This window comes from Sceloporus undulatus, chromosome 8 (assembly GCF_019175285.1).
Source record: "Sceloporus undulatus isolate JIND9_A2432 ecotype Alabama chromosome 8, SceUnd_v1.1, whole genome shotgun sequence".
In the NCBI taxonomy this organism is placed as follows: Eukaryota; Metazoa; Chordata; class Lepidosauria; order Squamata; family Phrynosomatidae; genus Sceloporus; species Sceloporus undulatus.
In genome coordinates, this window is record NC_056529.1 from 23,773,514 (window position 1) to 23,794,855 (window position 21,342).

Here is a 21,342-nt window from a genome sequence, read left to right on the forward strand (position 1 = left end):
TTCCCTTTCTTTTCCAGCTCTACCCACATGAAGCCATGAACTACACTGCTGAAAACGTGTGGAAGTGGGCCCTGGACAACCGGGAGACCTTTGTCCGCTGGCTGAGACCCCATGGAGGGAAGAGTCTCTTGCTGAACAACGAGCTGAAGAAGGGACCAGCCCTCTTCCTCTTCCTTCCCTTTGACCCCTTGGCAGAAAACCATCCTCTCATAGATGAGGTTAGTGGTACTTTGGGGGCACTGAGACCATCCCTCAGCACTAGTACATTGGTTGTTCTCGTCATATTGATTTATATGCCACCTTTCTCCCAAATTGGGACATCTGTGCTGTGCGCCTGCTGTGCTCTCAACAAGGGCTTTGACTTTGCAAGCACAGCCAGAGGATAAGTGATGCTCCTCAGTTGGGAACAAACCTGAAAAAGAAGGTGCTTCTGGCCTGGATTTCAGGATGAATGAGCTGTGGAGGAGTCTGAGAAACGCATTCCCAGGGGATGGAAGATGGAGCTCCTTTAACAAGAGGGAACTGAAACATGTCAATGTCTCAGATTCTGGGACTTCAAGCCTGAAGTCAAGAGAAGAGTTTTTCCCAGCTGACTGTTCAGTTCAAGACACAAGTGCCTTTGTTTTATGGTGGTCAAAGATAAGCTTGTTGCCTTAAAACGACTCAGACTTTTCTGGTGTAAGAATTTAAAATGGTTGCTCACCCTCTTTGGCCACGTTCCTTCCCTTGGTGTGCTTGCAGAACAAAAGCGCAATCTCTTCTCATTTTGGAGAGTCTGGGAAGGAAGGTTAATTGCCTTATAATGACCTGAGAGAGGGCCAAGTCAGGGGCAGAATTCGGGCGAGGGCTCTAGGCTTCCTGCTTTCCATTTCCATCCTCCCCTTGGCTCCCTTTTGTTGCTGCCCTTCGTATTTGGTTTAACTGCTTGTCTGAAAGAAGTGGGATGTGGGAGGAGGGCAGCAAGAGGAATGAATCTCTCAGGGCAGGTTAGCAACATGGGTCTCTATCTCTTGGAAATCCTAGTGCAGTGTCTTCATAAACAGCTTGGATGGGCATCTTTCTGGAATGCTTTAGTTGTGTATTCCCCTATGGCAGAATGGGATTGGTTGGATGACTCTTCAAACCCTGTGATTCTGTATTAAGCAGTGTTGTCTACCTTTAAGAGTAAGAGCTGCTAAAGAAGAATGGCTATGCCTATTTTGTTACCCCCTTTTTCTCTGTTTTTACCTGGGGAACCTTCCATTGAATGAGGTAGCCTTGTGTGGCCATTTCTAGCCCTGCTCCAGACTCCTCTTTGCCCATGAAGCGACATGTTCCACTTGGGCCAGTTGCTGTCTTTGGCCAACCTACTTCAGAGGCTTGGGAAAATGGAGGAGGCCACCTCTGTCCCTTGCTATGAACTCCTTGGAGGCTGGGACTGAAGGATAGCCATCCTTCTGCATGTTCTCACAGGTCACCAGGAGTGTTCTGTAGCATGTCAGTAGCCTGAAACAAACACACACAGAAGAGCCAGCCTTTTTCATGGTTGCTTGAAGACTGTGTTTATTCACGCCGGTAGAGGAGCTACCGACAAGCTGAGCAGAGTGTGTGTCTTTGCCCATTGCCTCAGACACACAAGAGACTCACACAACGTTCACAGGACACTTCTGGGCTGGACTCTTTGTGATGTTGTTTCACCCCATTGGCTCTTTCTGTGTGTGCAAGCGCAGGGAGCCAAATAGGACCCCCTCTCCCAAAGCATCTCTCTTGATCTCCTCCTCATCTGAAGGAATCCTCCTCACAGTCAGGGATGTTCCCATCTGGACCACGCGGCTCCCTTTGCTTTCAGGGGGCAGCTTATGTAACTTGTTTACTGAAAGGAGCAGCAGCTACAGAGCCAGGAGCCTTTTGTCATCATGGGCATTCCCCCCCTCCTGCCCTTCCAGATCAGGGAATGCTTCTCCTCTCGGGAAGCTATGCCCTCCAGTCTCTCTGCCCACACTGCTTAGAAGGCCTTTGGGGATAGCCTGGGCTGGAAAACTAGTTGGTCATCCCTCCTTGGCCAGGATAAGGCTTAAAGAAATTTAAGGATTTATGGGGGCCAGAGGAAAATGCTCTAAAGGTGCAAGGCTGCCGTGTTCTGCTTGCTTTTCCTCAAGACATCCAATGTGAGGCCTGTGTGACACCAGGGTGCCTGGCATGTGAATGTCCCTGGCTTCATCTCATAACATTGGCTGGTTTGTTACAGGGCAGGGAAATGCCCAATATCGTGCAAGGGGCATGTTGTCTACCTTGGGATGCCATATTCCCTTACTGTGTTTGCGCATTTCAAGTTAAGGTGATCTCATGAATTTCACAGGGTTTTCTTAGGGAAGGACTTCTCAAAGGAGGTTTGCCATGGCCTTCCTCTGTGATACAATACTTGGTGGTCCAAGTACTAACCAGGACTGACCTTGCTCAGCTTCCAAGATCAGATAAAGAAGGAGTGCCCCATACTTTGAGGCAGTCCATACTACTGTCAAACAGCTTTTAAGAAAGTCTTCCCAATGTTTAGCTGGAGGCATCCAAAGGAATCCTCCATGTAAGTTCTTCCATGGACACAGTGCTGTGGAAAGGGACAGTAAGCTGGCAAAGCATTTCAAGCTCCTTCCAGGACTGTCCTTCTGAGATGTGGTAAGACAAGGAGAAATATCCATGTGGTTTTCATCCCTCCTCTCTCTCTCTTTAGATTTCCAAGTTGGCATTGGAGTACAACTGGTGCAACAAGAGCCAGGATACGGAGCAAGGTGCCAGTGGCTCTCAAGGGGCAGAGGACCCAATGGCTGGCATCACCCTCGGTCTAGCAGAAGGCCCCTCTGCCGCCAAGCTCCCCTGTTGCAACACCGTGGTGCTCCCCCCGCAGTGGCATTCCCTCTCGCGGACCCCCCACAACGTCTGTGAGCTGTGCATCAACCAGACAGTTGGGGTCAGGCCCAGCCATCTGGGCAGGCTGGCCTGCAACTTCTTTGAGATCGAGGCTGCCTTGGATTCTTTCTACCTCAAGGAGCGGACTTTCTTCCAAGTTGTGCCCAAGGCGGTTTCCCTGTGCAGCAACTTCCTCAGTTTTTACAGCCCTTTCAGCTACTACACCGCATGCTGCAGGACGGTGAACGGGGCCCCGCTGAACTGGGTGGGCTCCGGAAAGACCTCCGGCCAGCCCTTGGAAGGCGCCTTTTCTTCCCATGGGAAGATCTGGAAAGACAGGCCCCAGAGCTCTATGCCTCACATTGAGGACGGGAGCGGTCTCCTCCCGGAAAGCACTTGCTGCGGCTCCAATTTCACTGGCCTGAGTTGCAGAACCAACAAGACCTTAAACCTCTACTTGCTGGATTCAAATCTCTTCTGGACCTATGCAGAAAGGCTGGGCGCCTCACACGCTCCTCCTGTGAAGGAGTTTGCTACCATCGTGGATCTCAAGGAAGAGACTCATTACGTCCTGGATCAGAACCAGGCTCTGCTGAAATCTAATCTCGGTAGGGTCTACGGTCTGCATCTCCCACTATTTCACGCGTTGCATGTAGGCTCGGAGTCTATACAAAAGGCTCTCTGCAAAGCGCAGTCAAAGTGGCAGTTTGCATTTTTTAAACTGCAGCACCATTTTTAGTTACAATAGTTCTCCCGTTGCCAGTTCTATTCCAAGTGGTGGTCCCTGGATCAGTGCCGGTCCACAAAACACGGGCTGCAGGTCCATGCAAAATTCCCAGGAAAGAAAGAAGTAGTTGTAGTCAATGGGTGCAAATATGGTACTGTTCTGTGGCGCATTGCCAGGGGAGAGGGGAGTGATTTCTATGATTTATACCTTGCCCTCCAGGCCAGGAAGCAGAGGCGACCAGGTAAAAAGCACTGCTTTTGAAGGAGCCAGTGCATTATTGTTAGATGGTGTGCTTTTTTTAAGATCTGTTTTGTTACGTGGCTTTCTTTTAATATAGATGCCTTGCAGGGAAAGTTTCCCATCTGTGGAAAGAAAGGCAGCTCTATAAATCTTTCACTAACTGGCTGTTTATGTTGCCAGCAATGCGCTTCGTGGTAGGAGCCCTGCAGTTCTCATGTCTCCTGGCACATACCTGGGAGCTGCCCAGAGAGAGGAGATCTCCTGAGACACTCTTTGCCATGGCTGCCCACACACAACGGGATCTCCTCTTTTCTCTTCATGTGTGCCAGATGTGGCCAGTTTAGAGGGAGAATCTCTGCATGTATTGGAAACCTTTCCCTAAATATATTCAGAAGAACATACTTTTGAGTTTTCAAAGATTTTATCAGGTCCTGGTTCGAGTGTTTTTCTCAGCGACTTTAAAATCAAAAACCTAGGCTTGGAGTCTTTGTTTCGGAGAAAGCAAAGAGAGCCCCAGTCTGCAGAATCCTTCAGCTAGATAGCAGGCTGGGGCTTATAGTTTGTTGTGGGGTTTTGGGGTAATGTGGCCTTGTTTTGGAACATTGGGATTTTTTGAACATCGGGCAGAAATGGCACAGGATTCTCACTTCCGTGTTATTCTTCCAGATTGGGGTTCCTGAGTATCAGGAGCCTGTTTTTCAGCCAGGAAACAATTAGTGGAGAGTATTCACCCTGGAAACAAACACAACGGCAACCGTTGTTTCCTTCCCTACATGAAGCCAAGTCTTCTAATGCTGCGTTGGTAGCTACTTTTCAGGCCCTAAATTTAGACTTTTGTGTTGTTGTTGTTGTTGTTCCAGCCTGCCCTGAATACCACAATAACCTCCAGAACATTGACTCTCGTTTCTAGAAACCTTCATTCAAAACTACAGTGTTGTGTACAGTCCCTTGAAAAGGCACCTGGTTGGCGAGAGGAGAACCGAACGTCTGCAGGCCCAAAACAGGATCCAAGAAATTACCACCAGCACTTTTCGCGAGACTGTGTTGAACAGCAAAAAGGTAATGCGTGTTTAGCGCAGGGGCTTTGTAACGGTGTGTTGTTGCATCCCAGATGTTGTGCAGCTTTTCCATTTTGTATCATGAAAATCAGAGACATTCAGAGGAGTAGCAGCCATATTGGAAAAGATGTGAAATTGTAACTGGGAAGGGAAAATGTCTTCCTCGCATCTGCAGGAGGGATCTTGTGTGGCATAAGGAGAACATGTGCAGTGTATGGAATTCAGAGGGTTAAACCAAGACCCTGCTCCAATTGTGGACCAGACTGGATAGAGTTTGAGCTGGCCATTTGCCTGCCTCTTCAGGTGGTTATGAGCTTGTGGCTAAAATAGTATCTCCTCTCCCATCGTTCCCTGCCTCTAACATCAACCTTGTCCTGTCTGTCTCTGCTTTGGTGCAGGGGATCCCCAGCATCTAACCTGTCTTTTCTCTCTCTCTCCACCCCCAAAACCCACCTTCCAGGATGTCTTGCTGCTGTATTACTCACCATGGTGTGGCTTCTGCATGTCTCTCAACCACGTCTTCATCCAGCTTGCTCGGATCCTGCCTCCCGATGACTTTGTGGTGGCCAGGTAAGCAGGTGTTTCCCCTCCCTCCCTCTTTTCCTCCTTATGCTGGTAACTGCTTGGAGCCTACTGTCACTCAGAATGGCACCTTGGCCTGGGTTTGGGAAGTTCCCGGGAGGCTCTGCAAGTTTCTGACTGTTTCCTTCTCCCACTCTTCCTGTACAAACATGGTTAAAAACACATCGAAAACAATACTACTAATAAAAGATAAAAAAACACAACAAGCCACTCCATACACACTTTGTTGTTGTCTGCCTTCAAGTCACTTCTATCAACAGGGTTTTCTGGGGCTGACTTGGTGGGTTGCCATGTCCGATCAGGGAATCAAACCCTGGTCTCCAGGTTCATAGTCCAGCTCTCAAACGTTGGCTCTCTCATAGCCACCCCAACTATATCATTTAAATCTCAAAGGTCTGCCGGAATAAAAAAGTTTTTGCTTCCTGGTAGAACTTAGTCAGCTTTATGGCTGGATCTCTCTCCACAAGGAAGTTTCTGAATGCACCGTCACTGGAGGTATTTAGCAACCGGACCAAAGCGATCCTCCGTCAGTCTTACTAATGGATGACAAAGAACATGAAGGCTGTGCTCTTCTGCTCCAACTGGTTGCAGGCAGACAGGAAACGGCCTTTTCGCTTGAGAAGCTGACTCAACGGGGGGCAAAGCAGAAGCCAGAAATCGCTGGCGTTTTTCCTCCGGCTCCAATGCCCCCAACGACAACAAACATTGGAGGGGGGGGGTCCTGTTTGCATCATCTTATTTGTACAAAGAACACGTTGTTTTGTGGTGGGGACAGAGGAAGGAAAACGCTTCTCATGCTGCCAGCTTTTGGGTCCGTTTAGCAGACTGCTCTCTGTTGGAAGTATTTGTATCCAGCAGTTTCCCACAGTTTTAGGGAAGCCATGTCCCCACCAACTCCACCTAACCCTACCTAGCCGCTTTGATAGCCTTGGCTGAAGAGCAGGGTATAAATATGGTGTTGTTGTTGTTGTTGTTAAACCTGGGACCTTTGGTGTCCCCACACAGGCTTTGCCACAGAGCTCTGTCTCTCTTCTAATCATTGCCCTTGTGTCTGTTTCGCTCTTCCACAGGATTGACGTTTCTCGCAATGATCTGCCCTGGGAGTTCATGACCGACCAGCTACCCAATGTTCTCTTTTTTCCTCATGACAGGTAACGGTCAGCTTTTCCTTGGTCTACTCATGAGTATTGGATGCAGAATAAATTATTATATGGATCCTTGCTTTGTTGGGGTGGGCAGAGAACAGCCCCTAGGTCTTGGCAGGCCCTGACTCCCATTAACTGGAGCTAGTGGCAATAATTGCTGGGAATCAAGAGTCTTAATATTTGTCCATCTCCTTCTTAATGGATGGGATACTGGTCCCCCTTGTTCTCTTTCCATTAAATGTTGGATGATCCTTTTAAGAAAGGATGGGCAATTGTACAGCAGCCAGAGCTCAATTCCCCTCACCCCGGCCCCTCTTCCCTTCCTTATAGCAGGCCCAAATAGTTCTGTTTTTGTTAGGAGTCCTTCTTAAAATGGCAACCAGAAGTGGCACTATGTCACTTCCCATAACTGATTTGAGAAGGACTTAAATGAAATTGCAGGTTTTGAGGCTGGAATGGGGATTCTCGGTGTGTTGTATAGGGACAGTGAGGGTGTTTCCGTCTGGTTTTGTGCATTTGTGGAGTTTCGGTTTGGGGGTGAAAATCATGGGAAAATACTGCCATGTTTTTTAATGGGTGGGTTTGGGGGGTTTTAGAGGCTGCAGAAGTGTCTGGGGTTTTTAGTCTGGGGGCTGCACAAAGGCCACACTGCCCACCTCTTTATTTAAGTAGCCTCTCAACAGAAAACCAGCCGTTTCTGCCTCCCAGAAAGCAACGTCACAAAGGAAAGTCACAAGCTACATCCTGCAGATTAGCCTGTTTTTAGCAGGGTAGGAGGAAATGAACAGGCAAGGGCTCTGTGTCTGTCCTTGTTCATGCTCCTTTGCGTATGGGGCCATGGAGGAATCTCTAGTGTGTTGCAAGTTTCATCTTCCCAGGGGAAAGTAGGCCATTGCAGGTGAGGTTGGGAAGAAGAGTGGCTCACCCAAATTAGGGCACCTTGTCAAGGCAGAGATGGTGCCTGAAGTCTGGGCTGGTGGGGTTTTGAGTTGTTGTTTAAAAAACACTCGTATTCGAATTTCTGGAAAACGGAAGCGTGGACTCAGCCCCCATTGCAAGCCCCCTGGATCCACAGGCAAGAGTGGCGTCTAGTCGCTCCGCACGGCCGGTCTCTTCTCCTTTACACCCTGCAATCTGGAACCCCGAGGGTAAAACACTGGCTACAATCCACCTATGAGCCAATTACATTTAATTTTTGCTTATGCTGCCTTTGAAGAATGCTGTTGAGCGGCTGGCCCACTTGTCTCTGCTTGTGCCTGGTGTAACATCTTGGTAGTGTTTCTTACCATAGAGTTGGACCCAGAGGAGCCTCTAGACTGTTGCTTAGGGTTAGGGAAGGGACCCAGAGGGGCCCTACTATTTTTAAGGTTTGCATCTGCAGAACAGCTGATAAAGCAAGATGCAGTGCTGACGCTTGGTCTGTTCAAGCCCAAAGAGCACCAAGGAAACAGAAGGATTTTTGGGGCCACATTCAGCCCTCCTAGTCTCTCCCTTCCTCTCTAGTCTTTCCCTTCAAAGAAGGAGGCAAGGCAGTTTAGTGCTTATGGGGTGATGATGCTGACTATGCAAGGGCAAAATAGTCCAGGCTTTGCATCCCTGGCAGTGAAACCCTGCCTGTGAGACAGGGGCTATAACCACTGTCTCTCCCCAATTTCCCAGGAAGGACCAAAGCATGCGGTTCCCGCCGGACGTCCGGCTCACCCTTCCCAACCTCCTCAAATTCCTCCTGGCCCACTCCAGCCAGCCCTCCCTTGCCTCCAGCCTGGAGCCTTGTCTCAACGGTTGCCTCTGGGGTGAGGCCGCCCTGCAGCGAGGATGCATTGCCCACCTGGAGCGCCAGGTAGAGAAGCTTCGGGCAGAGATCCGGGCCCTCCACCGGGCCCAGGCCCAGCTCCAGGGACAGCTCTCGGATGCCCGGCGGGAGAGCCAGCGGCTCCAGCAGGAGGCCCGTCTCCTGCGGAAGCAACAGAGCTCCCTCCAGAGCCAGCGGGAACACCTGCAGGGCCTCCACGACCAGAAGACTCGGGAGCTGGAAGGGCTGGCAGAGAAGCTCCAGGAGCTGGCCGACGCCTCGGAGACCCTCCTGGCCGAGAACGCCTTCCTCAAGGTCCTGCTGGCCGCGGCGGAGAAGAAGTGGAGGACTGAGGCTGAGCCAGAGGTCGGGCTGGCCAAAGAGGAGCCTGGCCTGGCTGTTCCAGCCACTGAAAATTTCCCCGAAGCAGAGCAGAATGGCCAGACCCAAATGGACGCCCGGCTGGCTTCTGAGCACAGCAAAGAGAACTGGACCGAGTAGCCCTTTTGCCAAGAACCGCAGCGGCAAAGGGGACGGTCGGAGGGAGGGAGGAGGAACCCAACACAAATCACGTTTGGACTCACTGGACTGGGAAGATCTTTTTGCAAACTTTATTGAAATTTCCTTGTAAAGCCTTGCCCCCCCCCCCCCCCCCCCCCAATTGCTGTGTGTTTTCTCGGACTAGAAAAGAAAAAAGAAATCAAATATTTTTCTAATGAGCCATGAAAACCAGGTAAGAGACAGAACTGGAGGCCTGTGACTTCAAGAAGAGTCTGGGGTCATTTGCACTTTACTGTTGCACTAATTTGATAGCTTTTTTGGTATCGATTTGGACTAAATTAAAAACAATTTGGTTGGAGGAGGGCTGTGTGAAGCTTCTCTCCTCCTTCACCCACCTACCCTGGTTCTCACTGTATCAGCCTTTCTTTCCTTTCAGTTTTTCATTCATTCATTCATTCATTCATTCATTTTGCACTTTCTGGGAAATGCCTGATTCAGTTTCCCCGAACATTGTGCCTTACGAAAGGGAAGCGATGCATCAGGTGAATGTAATTGGGGGGATTGACAGGGATGAAACTGCAGTCCCTTCTCTTTCCCTTTCCAATTGGCCGCTTTATTCAGACCCTGCCTTTGCCCCCAAGACCAGAAGGACTCCTTTTTCTGAGCTTCACGCTTGTAGATAAGGTTTGAGCAATGCAGGGTAAGCTACTTTTCAGAGAAGACCCATGTCTTCAAATGTTTTCATTGTGGGAGAGGAGAATGGACCCTCTTTCCCTACAAAACCTTACAAAAGATTCCTTTGCATTAAGATGGAAAAACCACAATGAATTTGGAGGAAAAACACGCTAAAGTGACCTCATGCTCTACTCTTCTCCCTGTTTATAGTTATGTACAGCAGCCCTATCGATTTAAAGGAGGAGGAAAAACAAAACCCTGCATTTTTGTCTACAAAACATACTGGTTTGGAAATCTATACAGCAGAGGCGGAAGAAAAACCACGCGGCAAAACCAAGGCTTTGTGTACAAGCGCCTCAACAGCCGGGAACCTAAGTCAAGCATCAGTGCACTGGTAAGATAAGTTAGGGACTAGTTACACGAATGCCGCTTTTAAAAGTAGAGAGGGGGAAATAGGCTCAGAGGGGAAAAGGCATTTCAGTTTGCAACATGCGGACGACCCAAAGCAGGTCCAAATGGCCACAAGTCACCAGGTCTCCAAAAAGAGCCGTCTGGCCGTGCGGCAAAAGCGAAGCACTGCCATCATGGGCCATTCCTTGCCGACTTGGTTCAAAATAGCCACTTCCCCATAGTTGTGAGAGTTGCAGAGAATATCATGCCGCTATTGTCTAGTACAGTCTCACCTAGGAGTACGTTTCTTTCCTTGTGCCTTTTTCTGCCCTTTGCAGAAACACATCAGCAAAACAAAACAGCCATCCAAGAGGTAAGTTTTTAAGCAGTGCCAGGCCAAGGAACAGGAACCTATCTTGTTTTTCTACCTCTAGGAAAACCCACTCCCCCAATTCTCAACACCCAAATGGCAGAAAATAAAGCCTAAGAGACGACCCCCCCCCCCAGCATCCCACCCCCAGTTTGGCTCTGGAGGATTCACACTCGGGGTCATGCGTCTCCTAAAATCCAAGAGCGTGGCGTCCACCAAAAGCATGGTCTGTTCCCGTGCGAGGCAGAACAAGAACGCACACAGGCAAAACAGTACACACATACGCACACAGTTCACAGTTGTGCAGGCTCACATCAGTAGCTCCGTTTCGAAGAGGCTCAGTGGGGTATTCAAGTAACCATGCCCATTGTCCACTGCCGGCAATGGACTCTGTGCCCAAAGAAAGAGACCGAGGTCCAGGAGGTTGGTCCAGTCTCTGTTTTTGCACGAGCCGAGGTCTGTGCCCTGCGGAGTAGTCCTTTCAGGTGTCCACTGGCTAGCTGTGGGCCTCTGTGCCGTTGGGGGTCAGCCGGGTCTTCCTCTCCATGCAAGGGCCCCGGGCCGAGTACTGGACCATAAGGAAGGGCTCCTTGGTTTCCCCTTCGCCCACAATGCTCTCCTCGTCCTCCGACTGGCTCAGGCGCTGGAGGCGCAAGTAGCACCAGCAGCCCAGGATCAGGGCCCCCAGCGCTGCAATGGCGATCAGGATGACGATGACCGTCACCACCCCCGTGGTGGGGCTGTGGTCCATGATGGACATGGCTGCACCCGGGAGACAGCTCCAGTCCCAGAGCTCAGGGCTGCGGGACGGGGAAAGGGACAGGCCGGTGTTTTGGGGGAGGGGGGGGGGGGTAGGTCCAGCAGGTGCTGATCAGTCAAATGCAGAAGTCTTCAGCTGCCCCTGAAAACCTGGAAAAAGACAAAGGAGAGGCACAATGTTGGCACGGCGCGTCTAATTCGTTGTGCAGCCCTTGCAGTACAGCCAGCCCCCCACATTGGAGGCTTTGACTTTTACAGATCTGAGGTTTTGATTAAGATGTTCTCTCTAGGTCCTCCAGTGCAACTCTGCCAGAAGTTGACCATAGAGTTGTGCTGGAGAATTTCCTAGAGAAAACACTTCTCTAGGCATTTGTAGGTCCTCCAGTGTGATCTTATGGTCCATCTCTAGCAAATGTTGACCACAGAGTTGCCCTGGAGGACCTGGAGAGTCCTAGAGAGGTGTTCTCTTAAGTAAAAAGAATAGTACTGTAGTTTTTTAAGTGTGTAGTTTTTCCACATTCAGGGGTCCTTCAACCCTAACCCCAGTGAATGTGGGGTTGCCAGTCTCAGTATCTGAAGAAGGGCCTATTTTGACCTAAGCAATCCTGGGTCCCCAATATTATTTGGGGGGTCCTCTTTTTCCAGGTCCCTGGCCCATTCAGGTGGATGGAAACCCCACATTGCCTCAAACTAGGGCCTTGCAGCCTCCAAAACCGCCTCACCTGGCAAACCTTTTGGTGCTCCTTTTGGGCACCGAGCGAAGCGTCTTCTTTTAATCTCCCCGGCCTTTTAAAAATATTGACGGAGCTGGTTTTGGGTCTGCTTTTCTGATGAGTTTAATCTGTTTTGTTCTCATCTGCCGTTTAACCATTTTGCATACTTTGCAAGCTTTCCCCGGGGAGCGCCAACAACAAACCTGGGCACCATGAACTCCAAAATAAAGCTGGGCTAGGCTTGCAGTCAAGGCAATGAGATGCCATTTGGTGAAGTACCACAATATGTGGCTCAACCCCAGAGGAATCCCGAAAAACAGGAGATCTCTGGGTCAGTTCTCTTGAGGCCCCTCCAAAAAATCCTATTTTCTTTTACAATCAGAAACAAACAGAGGCTGAAAACGCAGAGAAACCCCCCCCCCCCCTGCGCTAAAGCAAGAACTTGCACCTTGGCTTAGAAAAAGGGTGTGGATTATGGACTACAGCTCCCAGCATTCCTTGCCATTGGCACCACCTGCTTCCTTATGGAAATGCTGGGACTTGCATTTTAAGAACATTTGGAGGGTCAAGATGTGGGACAACAACAATGAACAAACACGCAACCTCAGTTAAAAACACATCAATTTAAAAGGACAGCACTCTCCAGCAGAGAATGCTAAGCACCCCTCCCAAAACTGCAAATCCCAGGATCCCACTGGATGATGGGACTGTGGCATTTAAAGTGGGATCGAAGTGCTACAACCGCGTCGAGTGGAAGGAGTGGACCTTCTTCCTATGTTTTATTTGGCACTAATAGAAGCAAAGGATAAATAAAAAGGGAGCATCCTCTCAATCCAGGGAAAGAGAGAAATGAAGTTTGCAAAGGTCTGGAAAACTCACAAGGCTGGAAGAACGAGTTCCACGATGGAGAGCAGAGGCAAAGAATGGCAAAGGCGAGAGCGGGGGAACGAGGCAGCCGCCTCACCTGTACAGACAGGTATGTTTTTGGAAGGCCTTGGAAACCAAACACGCCTGAGAGCTGGCGGCATGATAATTCCCAGCATCCTCCAACATGGACTACTACTTCAGGACGGTGGGAAGCGTTCAGTCCTCCAAATGACATTGGGTTGCAAATCCCAGCAACGCTAAAGCCAGGGCTATAAAACCAGGAGTTTGGGGATGTAACCGAAGCTCCTTCTCAAAGGCATCAGTTAATAATGATCGGAACAATTTTCTTCTGCTGCGAGAGAAAGTTTTGGGAAACGGTGCCGCTCTGGAAGGCTGTCTGCCATTTGGGACTTAAACAGCGTTTCATTGCAGGAACCTTGTTATCATACGATAAGCTTTTACTCTGGAGCAGGAGGGGGTCCATTTCTACCTGGTTGTGACTCCCAAGGACTCCCCCAATTGCTTCTGGCTCCATGGCCCTGACCCAGATCAGCCTTTCTGAGAACCAGGCAGCCTTCTAGTTGCCACTGGATTGCAAAGCCCAGTATGCATGGAAATAACATTGAAGAAATGGTTGAAAAATACGTTTTCCAAGCGCCAAGAAGAATCCTGGACTGGTGAAGGTCTTTGCCATTTGGGACTCATTCTGCACAAAGTTCCCATGTGGTGGTTTTGCACAGGAGACAGCATTTGGTGCATGAGATTCCTGGGCAGAAACTATTCTCTATACCTGTCTCTCCAGGTGCAAGGTGTGTGTTGGGGGTTTCATTGGGGGGGGGGGGGGGGTCACTTTGAAGGACCCCCTTCCTTAAAAAAAACAACCCCAAAGGGCTTTTTTTTGTTGTTGTTGTTACCTTGTCCCACAAAACAGGACTCTGTCCGGCTTCACCTCTTCCACACTTCAGAGCACCTTTGGGTCTCTGGTGCGTAGGGTGACACAAACCCCTTTGCACCCAAACCACTGTGCCCCCCACAACCCTCCCTGCCTGCGCAAGGACTGCAGGGACCCCAATCCTGGAGGGCCAGGCATTCCGTGCCACGGTGCCCTTCCAGCGCCACCCCTGCAAAGCGGTCTTTCGGTTGCTTTCGAGGAGGATGCTCTGCACAGTTGTCATGCACCTTGGGGCCAAGCACGTCTCTCCCCCCCCACAACTATGGGGGGTCACCCATTTGACGCAGGAGGGGGGCTGCACCAACGCTGGTGCCAAGGATATGGTCTGGTGGGGGGCGGATGCCCACCCGCTGGGCTGCTCAGCTTGCCCGCAAAACAAAAACTCCCCAAACCCTTTGGTGCATGCAATGATGCATCCTTGGACATGCTCAGGTGCTATAAAGGGGGTGCGTCCCAATCTGGGCCCCCCAAACCCTTTTGCATTTGCAGTCTGGACAAACACCCCCTTTTTCATTTGCAGTCCAAACAATCCTCTTTGCATTTGCAATCTGGGACCCCAAGCCCCCCTTTGCCTTTGCAAGCCCCCCCCCCCCTTGTAGTCTAGCACTGAGCTCCCTCCCAAAAAATGCCAGAGGAATTTTGAAGCCAGGGAAGGATTGTTTTTGGCAAAGAAAGCCAGGGGAGGGGGGCAGGCAGCTGCAAACGACTCTCCCCGCTAAGGACCCCCCCCCCACTTTCTCCCCTTTTGCAATCTATAGCTCTAGCTCTATCTGAGCCTCTGCAATAATGGTGGCCCAGGCTTGGAGTGCGTCATGCGCCGCCTTCGCTGGGAACAAAGAGGGGCAGAGGGCCCCCCAAGAGCCCCAAGGGCCGGGGGGCATTGTTTTGAGGGAGAGAAGAAGCCAAGAGGGGGGTCCTTTGGGGTGGGCCCAGGGCAAGGAGCAGGGATGTGTGTGTGTGTGGGGGGAGAATCTTTGGGGTCTCTGTAAGGCGACCAAGGAGGGGGTCTTTTGGAGAGGGCTTTGCAGGTCTTTTGTAGCATTGCCCCCACTCCACTGCCAAAGGAGGGGGGCATGGGGGGGAAAGCATTGAGCCCCCTCCCCTCTTGGCATTGCAAGGCTCCCCAAGGGAGGGAGGGAGGGGGCTTGGGGCCCCTTTGCAAGGCGACCAAAGAGGGGTGGGCTTTGGAGGAGAGGAGGGGCTCTTTGCAGGATTGCAGACCCTCCCCCCAAAGCTTGCCTTGCCAAAGGAGGGGGGCATGGAAGGGGAGAGGGAAGGGGCAGCACTGAGACCCCCCCGGGAGGGGAGGGGGCTTGGGAGGGGGAGATGGGGGTCCCTGCATTGCCAAGGGGGGGGGGGCCGCCTTCTCCCTGCCTGCCTGGAACCTTTGTCTGCCTCGGGCCTTGCGATGGGGCAGGGGTCTCCTCCCCCGAAGCCCCCCAGCATCCCTCACCGGGGCTGCTGCTGCTGCTGCTCCAGGGCCGGGCTCCGTCGGGGGACTTCCTCCTTCCCCGAGGCCTCTCCATGGGGCGGCCCCCAAGAGGCCCCTCTCCTTCCCGGGACCCTCCATGGCAGCACCAGACCCGAGCCACTGCAGCAGCTGCAAAGGCAGCAGCAGCAGCAGCAGCGACGCCGCCGACGCCGGACCGCCCTCCTCTCCTCTGCCCTGCCCCGCCCCCGTGGCAACAGATGACGCGCGGCATGGGGCGGGGTCTTCCGTGGCCACGCCCTCAGAGGGGCCAAGGGGGGGTTGGGGACCATGGGGAGGGGGCAGCCAGGGACCCTCTGGGAAATGGAGCCTCCGGGGACCTTGCTTCCCTCTTGGAGAGAAGCTGTTTGTTTGTTTGTGGGGCTGAGAGAGTGTGACTCGTCTAAGGTCACTCTCAATGGCTTTCCATGGAGCTGTAGCTTGCATCCGTAGGACAAAGGCAAGACCCAGTTTAACTGCCATTAGTGCTATGGGCTCATGGGAATTGTAGTTTGGGGAAACATAGAGCCTTCTCTCTTAGGGACTTGCTTGCGGGAAACCTATGAACTTGTGCTCCGGAAAGATGCAGATATTGCACACCAGCTTCATCCCCTCGAAAGGCTCCTGTGCCCAAACTGGGCCCGGCTTTGCAGCCCAGGAAAAGCCCTTCCTTCCTTCCTGCCATTTTGGGAGAGCCAAAGAAGAAAGCCAGGCCTGGCACCGGAGCCCCTGGCAAAGCTCCTGCAGGACAAGGACAGAGGAAGCCTGGAAATGAAGCGCCCATTAATTAAGCGCCCAGAGAAAGAGGCGCTAATTAAATGGCCGCATCTGCTTCTTCGCCAGGAGGAAAGCTTCGGCAGCGGAAAGAGCCTGGAAAGATGGACCATGGTGATGGTGATAGTGGAAGCCCTGGACTGCTGCTGGGGATGATGGGCCTTGCAGCCAGAGCTTTGAAGCAGCAACAAGCAACCTATGGAGCAACTAGTTCTGTGTAATTAGTTACCTGGGTCAGGGTTATCACTAGGGTCAGCCAGGGTTAGGGTCATGGTCAGGATTAGGGTCATAGGGGTCAATATTAGGGGTATCATTAGGGTCATGGTTAGGGTCACGGTCAGCACTAGGCTTAGGTCAGTGTCAGGATTAGAGTTATTAGGGTCAGGGTTAGGGTCAGCATTAGGGTCAGGGTCAGGATTAAGATCAGAGTTAGGGTCAGCATTAGGGTTCTATCAAGGTTGGAGTCAGATTTAGGGTCATGTTCAGGATTGGGGTTATCATTAGGGTCAGGGTCTTGGATTTACATAAGACATCCTTGTATTTAAAGAGCTGTCTATCCCCGCCTGGCAGGGCTCTGGCCTAGAGATGGATCCCTTGGGGTCCCTTCCAACTCTTAAGAGTCTCTGCAGCCTCTTTGCTGGGCATTTGCTGATGGAGACACTGGTTAAGGTTAACTTTGACTCAATAAAGCATTCAATAGCAGTGAAACCCGTTGACTATAGATCGCTTTTAGCGTCCCTCATTCTTTGCCTGAACTATGCTTCAACTCCCGATTTGTGCATCGGCCGAGAGAGAAACCCGCTTCTGCCGGGAGCGGCGCCTGATTTAGCAAAGGCCCAAAGGGGAAAAAGAGATGTCGCTTGGGATCCTCTGCTTTGCAGAAACCGATGTCTGCCTTTGCAGATGGGTGCCATATGCCAGAATGCCACAGCACTGAGCCTTGGAAGCTAAAGCAATCTCACACTGGATTATTTCTGCAGTGCAAATGCTTGATTCCCGTTCTCCCTTTCTGTCTTCCGCTGGTCGGAAGGACATTTTGCATTACTAATCCTTCCTATGATTTGATATATTTTTGTTCCTTAAAAATATTTGTTATGGGGAAGGATGAGCCTCGATGGCGATGGAGAAGGGATTAAACGCATCTTCGGAGATGCTGCTGACTCACTTCTTGGCATTGAGCCTCGGCTTCCTTCCTTCTTTCCTATGATTTAATCATATCCAGCTTTTTTCCAGAATGGCAAGGTGAGAAAAAGAAACATGCGCAGAGAGAGAGAGAGAGAGAGAGAGAGAGAAGGGAAAGGCACTTTATTGCCCTGGTAAAACTCTGGAAATGGTACTTTACTCACAATAAACCCTTGACTGGAATTGTTGTTGTTGTTGTCAAGTCATTTCTTATGGACACCTAAGGCAAACCTTTCATGGGCTTTCCTTGGCAAGATTTGTTGGCCATTGCTTTCCCTTGAGGAGGCTGAGAGAGTGTGGCTTGTCTAAGGTCACATAACAACAACAATAATAACAATTATATATACAAAATACAATGGGTTTCCACGGCTGAGCGGGGATTCAAATCCTGGTCTCCAGCGACATGGTCCCAGCATTCAGACCACTGTCCCACACAGACATAAACCTTGGACCCATTAAAATCATCCAACATACCATTAAAATATATATATATATATAATTTTAAAATGCGTCCTTAACTGGAAGAGAGAGGTCTTTAATGCTGCTTTGGATTCGGAGAGCGAAGCAGGGGCTTTGTTTTCTGAGAGGAAGAAACAGATGAGGAAGGCAAGGGAGGAGATTTGGGGTTTTCTGGACTTTGCTAAAGCCAAGCTCTGGCTGTGGCTGTTGTGTTCATAGTCAAACAGCTGGAAGTGCCCCAATTCTGGCCCCAAAGCAACCTGTGCTGCAAATGGGGAGGGTTTTACTTTTAAAACTTGCAAAATCTGCTAAAGCTTGTCAGGAAAAGGAACGAAACGTTAAAGCCGGGAACGCCAGCAGCAAAAGCAGCAAAGCTCCATTTCTCTTTCTTCTCCTCTTTTGGCCCCAAAAGTCATCCATTCCAGCCCCCGGCAAGGCAGGGAAAGACCACCATCTGTGTCCATATGGTCAGCCAGCAAGAAATGGCAGAAACTTGGCCAACGGGAGTTGTGGGAGCGGGACTGCAAAACATCCAGAGGACCAAAATTTGGAGCCATTGCACTACTAGAAAAGTGTGCAAATCTCGTCCTTCCCAGTCGGCTCAAGCAAAAGCAAACGGCTGCACCACTGACTCCTGGCTTGTCTGCTCTTCCTTGCAAGTACTTTGTGCAGTCTTTGCTGGAGAGCCCATGCAAAAGGCCACTGATGGTCAAGGCCTCTCCGGCCATTTCATCCTTGGGTTCGGCCTGCCCTCTGCTGGCCTCAGGCGGGATACAACCAGGGACGGACTCTGCGCAGAAACTCAGCAGGTTTTGGAAGAAGGATGTTAGGCTCTTCATATCTGCTGGGGTTTGGTGCCAGGATCCCCAATGGATACCCAAATCCATGGATGCTCAGGTCCCATTATATACAATGGGGTATCATCATCATCATCATCATCATCATCACAGTGGGCCCTTGGTATCTGCTGGTGGACCCTCTGTGGATGGCAAAATCCATGGATGCTCAAGTCCCATTATACATAATGGGGTATTACTACTACTACTACTGCAGTAGACCCTTGGTATCTGCTAGGTTTATGTTTTTGTTAAGGTTTTCGTAACCCTGTGGATACCAAAATCCATGGATGCTCAAGTCCCATTATATATAATGAAGTATATTATTATTATTATTATTATTATTATTATTATTATTATTATGGTCGTTTGGTGTCTGTTGGGATTTGGTTCCAGGATCCCCAATGGATACCAAAATCCATGGATGCTCAAGTCCCATTATACAGTATACAATGGGGTATTATTATTATTATTATTATTATTACTACAGTGGGTCCTTGGTATCTATTGGAGTTTGGTTCCAGGACCCAGCATGGATACCAAAATCTATGGATGCTTGTCCCATTATATACAATGGGGCATTATTATTATTATTATTATTATTATTATTACATTGGCAACAGAGCTCTCTGACAGAGAAGGCGAAATGTTTCCCAAAACAAGGCCAATGTCCCGTGCCACATTTCCACAGAAACCATGCACTCAGCGCACAAATCAAAACAAATCAAGCCAGATCAACTGCAGTGTCATTAAATGGGGAGCAGGACATTTACTCCCAGTGAAACCAGTTCAAAAGCCCAGACTGAAAGGGATGCCCTGGGCTGCTCTGTCTGGAGCATTGCGTCTTCTTCCAAGCCGAACGAAATCTACAGCAAACCAGGATAAGCTTCCTTTTCTTTTTCAATGGGGCAAATGATTAACTTGTATTGATTCTTATTACCAAAAGCACTAGCGGGGCTGTGTTCTGTTTGGACGCTAGATGGCAATGGGCCTGCATTTAAGATAGCCAGGATTTCCAGCTAGTACATTTGTGTGGTTTCTGTGTGCAGATGTCTTCAAGGCACCTGTCGGCCTGGTTGGGACTTGGATGGGAGACCGCTAGGGAAACCCAGCTGCCGGGGGCTCTGTTTCAGAGGAAGGAAGGCTAAGATCATCTCTGAAGACTCCTTGCCTAAGAAAACCCTATCAGATTAATGGGGTCGACATAAGTACTGTAGAGGCAACCTGAAGGGGCACATGTACACAAACACACATCCCACCTGTTCTCGGAAGCTAAGCAGGGTCAGCCCTGGCTAGTACTTGGGAGGGAAACCATCTACTTCTGAGAATGCCTTGCCTAAGAAAACCCTATGAATAAGCAACTTGAAGGCACCCAGCCACAATGAAAGAGCATTTTTGGGCTGGGAACCTGGGAACCAGGGCCAACAACACACCGGTTTGGAGAACCTGACCCTGTACTAAGGAAACCAGCAAATGGTTTTAGGACAGATGGGGGAACTCCCAACTTTCCTCCAAATCTGTCTGCTAAGAGTTAGAGAGAGTTAAAGAGAAAGACAGGGACGCTGTGAGCTGTCGGAGGGTGTGAACCCTTTTCCTCGCAACCCACAAAGACCACTTGCGCAAAGCCACAGCTCATCTTATATCCGTCAGTCTTTACTTGTAACATATATCACCTGCTTTCTGCAGCTGGCACCATGATCCAGGATACGGCCGGAATAGTTTCCCTCCTTAGTTCTGAGCATGGCGCATGGTGTTATGCCCAAAGGTACGAGCTGAAATACCAGCCAGTGCCATTGTTGCCGGTTGCGATATTATCACTCCTGGAGAATCAAGCAGAAAACACACAATGATAAACCAGAGTGAGTGGGTGAAAGGAGGAGAGAAACCTTCCCTTTCTCCAAGGCTGCTTCCAGCCTTGCCCCTTTTTGCTGGCTCTGCTCCAGAGGCTTCAAGGGCAGCAGCCACCTTCCCAGAAATAAAACAACACAACATTAGCCGGCGTTGGAACTGCTTTCGCTCCAGAGCAAGGAAACCGAGGGGCGCAGGAAAAAGTCACAACGACAACCCTGTCTGGAGAATAGCAAAGGAAACATGGCTTTTGGGGCTCTGTGGCCATGTTCTAGAAGCGTTTATTCCTGACGTTTCGCAAGCAGCGTCTGGCGTCTTCGGATGTTGGCGAAACGTCAGGGATAAAGTTCTTCTAGAACATGGCCACATATGGCTCTAAAGACCCACAAAAAGGATCGATGCCGCCGGCCAGGAAAGCCTTCCGCTTCACACTGAGCCAGGCTTTGTTGGGGCAAGGCTCTTCCTAGAGCCCCTCCGCATCCTGTGTTGCAAAGATCAGGAGAGGCCAAAACATGGTTGGCAAGAAAGACATCAGGACAGTTGTAGGGCAGAGGGGTGTCTGTGTGTATGTGTATATATATATATATATATATATATGGCAGTTATCTATATTAGTTTAACATATATATGGCAGATGTATATACATACACATATATATTTGTTTTAGCATATATATATATATGGCAGACAGTTATATAGATTTGTTTAGCACTATATTAGCCGCTTATATATAGTGTGTGGGCAATTAGCTGACAGTTGTGTAATTAGACCCTGTGAGTTCAGTAGGAAGCGGTTTGTGTGGAAGAGCTGCCAAGGCAGTGTTAAACAAATATATATAACTGATATATATATATATAGCATTTAAAGCAGTCTCGAACTGGGATCATTTCCGTCATGTGTTTTGGACGCGGTGTGTGGGGGGGGGGAATTCCCCTCAGGCGCCGTCCGTCCGCCCGGCCTCCCCTCGCCCTCCGCCGGGCGGCGCCATCAGGGGAGGCCGGGGCTTGGCGCGGCCTAGTAGGCCTCATGGCGGGGCTCCTCCTCTCGGGGCGGGCGAAGAGGCCGGCCGGCCTTCCTCCCTTTCCCTCCCTTCATGAGCTGCTGCTGCTGCCGCCGAGGAG

General features: G+C 50.3%; 2 protein-coding genes across 4 annotated transcripts in view; one reads left to right on the forward strand and one right to left on the reverse strand.

The window, feature by feature from the left end:
* The window catches only part of TXNDC11 (thioredoxin domain containing 11), a 23,435-nt gene extending 14,146 nt beyond the window's left edge, over window positions 1-9,289 (forward strand). For both annotated transcript variants that reach the window (XM_042438366.1, XM_042438367.1), the window contains 6 exons: window positions 18-218; window positions 2,708-3,491; window positions 4,761-4,909; window positions 5,369-5,478; window positions 6,561-6,641; window positions 8,295-9,289. In XM_042438366.1, the coding sequence (XP_042294300.1) occupies window positions 18-218; window positions 2,708-3,491; window positions 4,761-4,909; window positions 5,369-5,478; window positions 6,561-6,641; window positions 8,295-8,928 (1,959 nt within the window). In that variant the 3' untranslated portion in view covers window positions 8,929-9,289. The remainder of the gene's footprint in view (window positions 1-17; window positions 219-2,707; window positions 3,492-4,760; window positions 4,910-5,368; window positions 5,479-6,560; window positions 6,642-8,294) is intronic.
* On the reverse strand, window positions 9,136-20,066 carry SNN (stannin). Of its 2 annotated transcripts, none has more exons than XM_042438372.1 (2): window positions 20,047-20,066; window positions 9,136-11,272 (listed from the first exon to the last, which is right to left on the reverse strand). In XM_042438372.1, exon 2 carries the CDS (start codon window positions 11,121-11,123, stop codon window positions 10,860-10,862), a length of 264 nt encoding a protein of 87 aa, XP_042294306.1. In that variant the 5' UTR covers window positions 11,124-11,272; window positions 20,047-20,066; the 3' UTR covers window positions 9,136-10,859. The 2 variants fall into 2 exon arrangements, with proteins under 2 accessions (XP_042294306.1, XP_042294305.1); XM_042438371.1 differs by lacking the exon at window positions 20,047-20,066 and adding an exon at window positions 15,108-15,307.
* Between the last annotated feature and the right edge of the window lie 1,276 nt (window positions 20,067-21,342).

Coding starts and splice junctions, on each gene's coding strand:
- SNN (XM_042438372.1), bottom strand. CDS start 11,123: ATGTCCATCATGGACCACAGCCCCACCACGGGGGTGGTGACGGTCATC.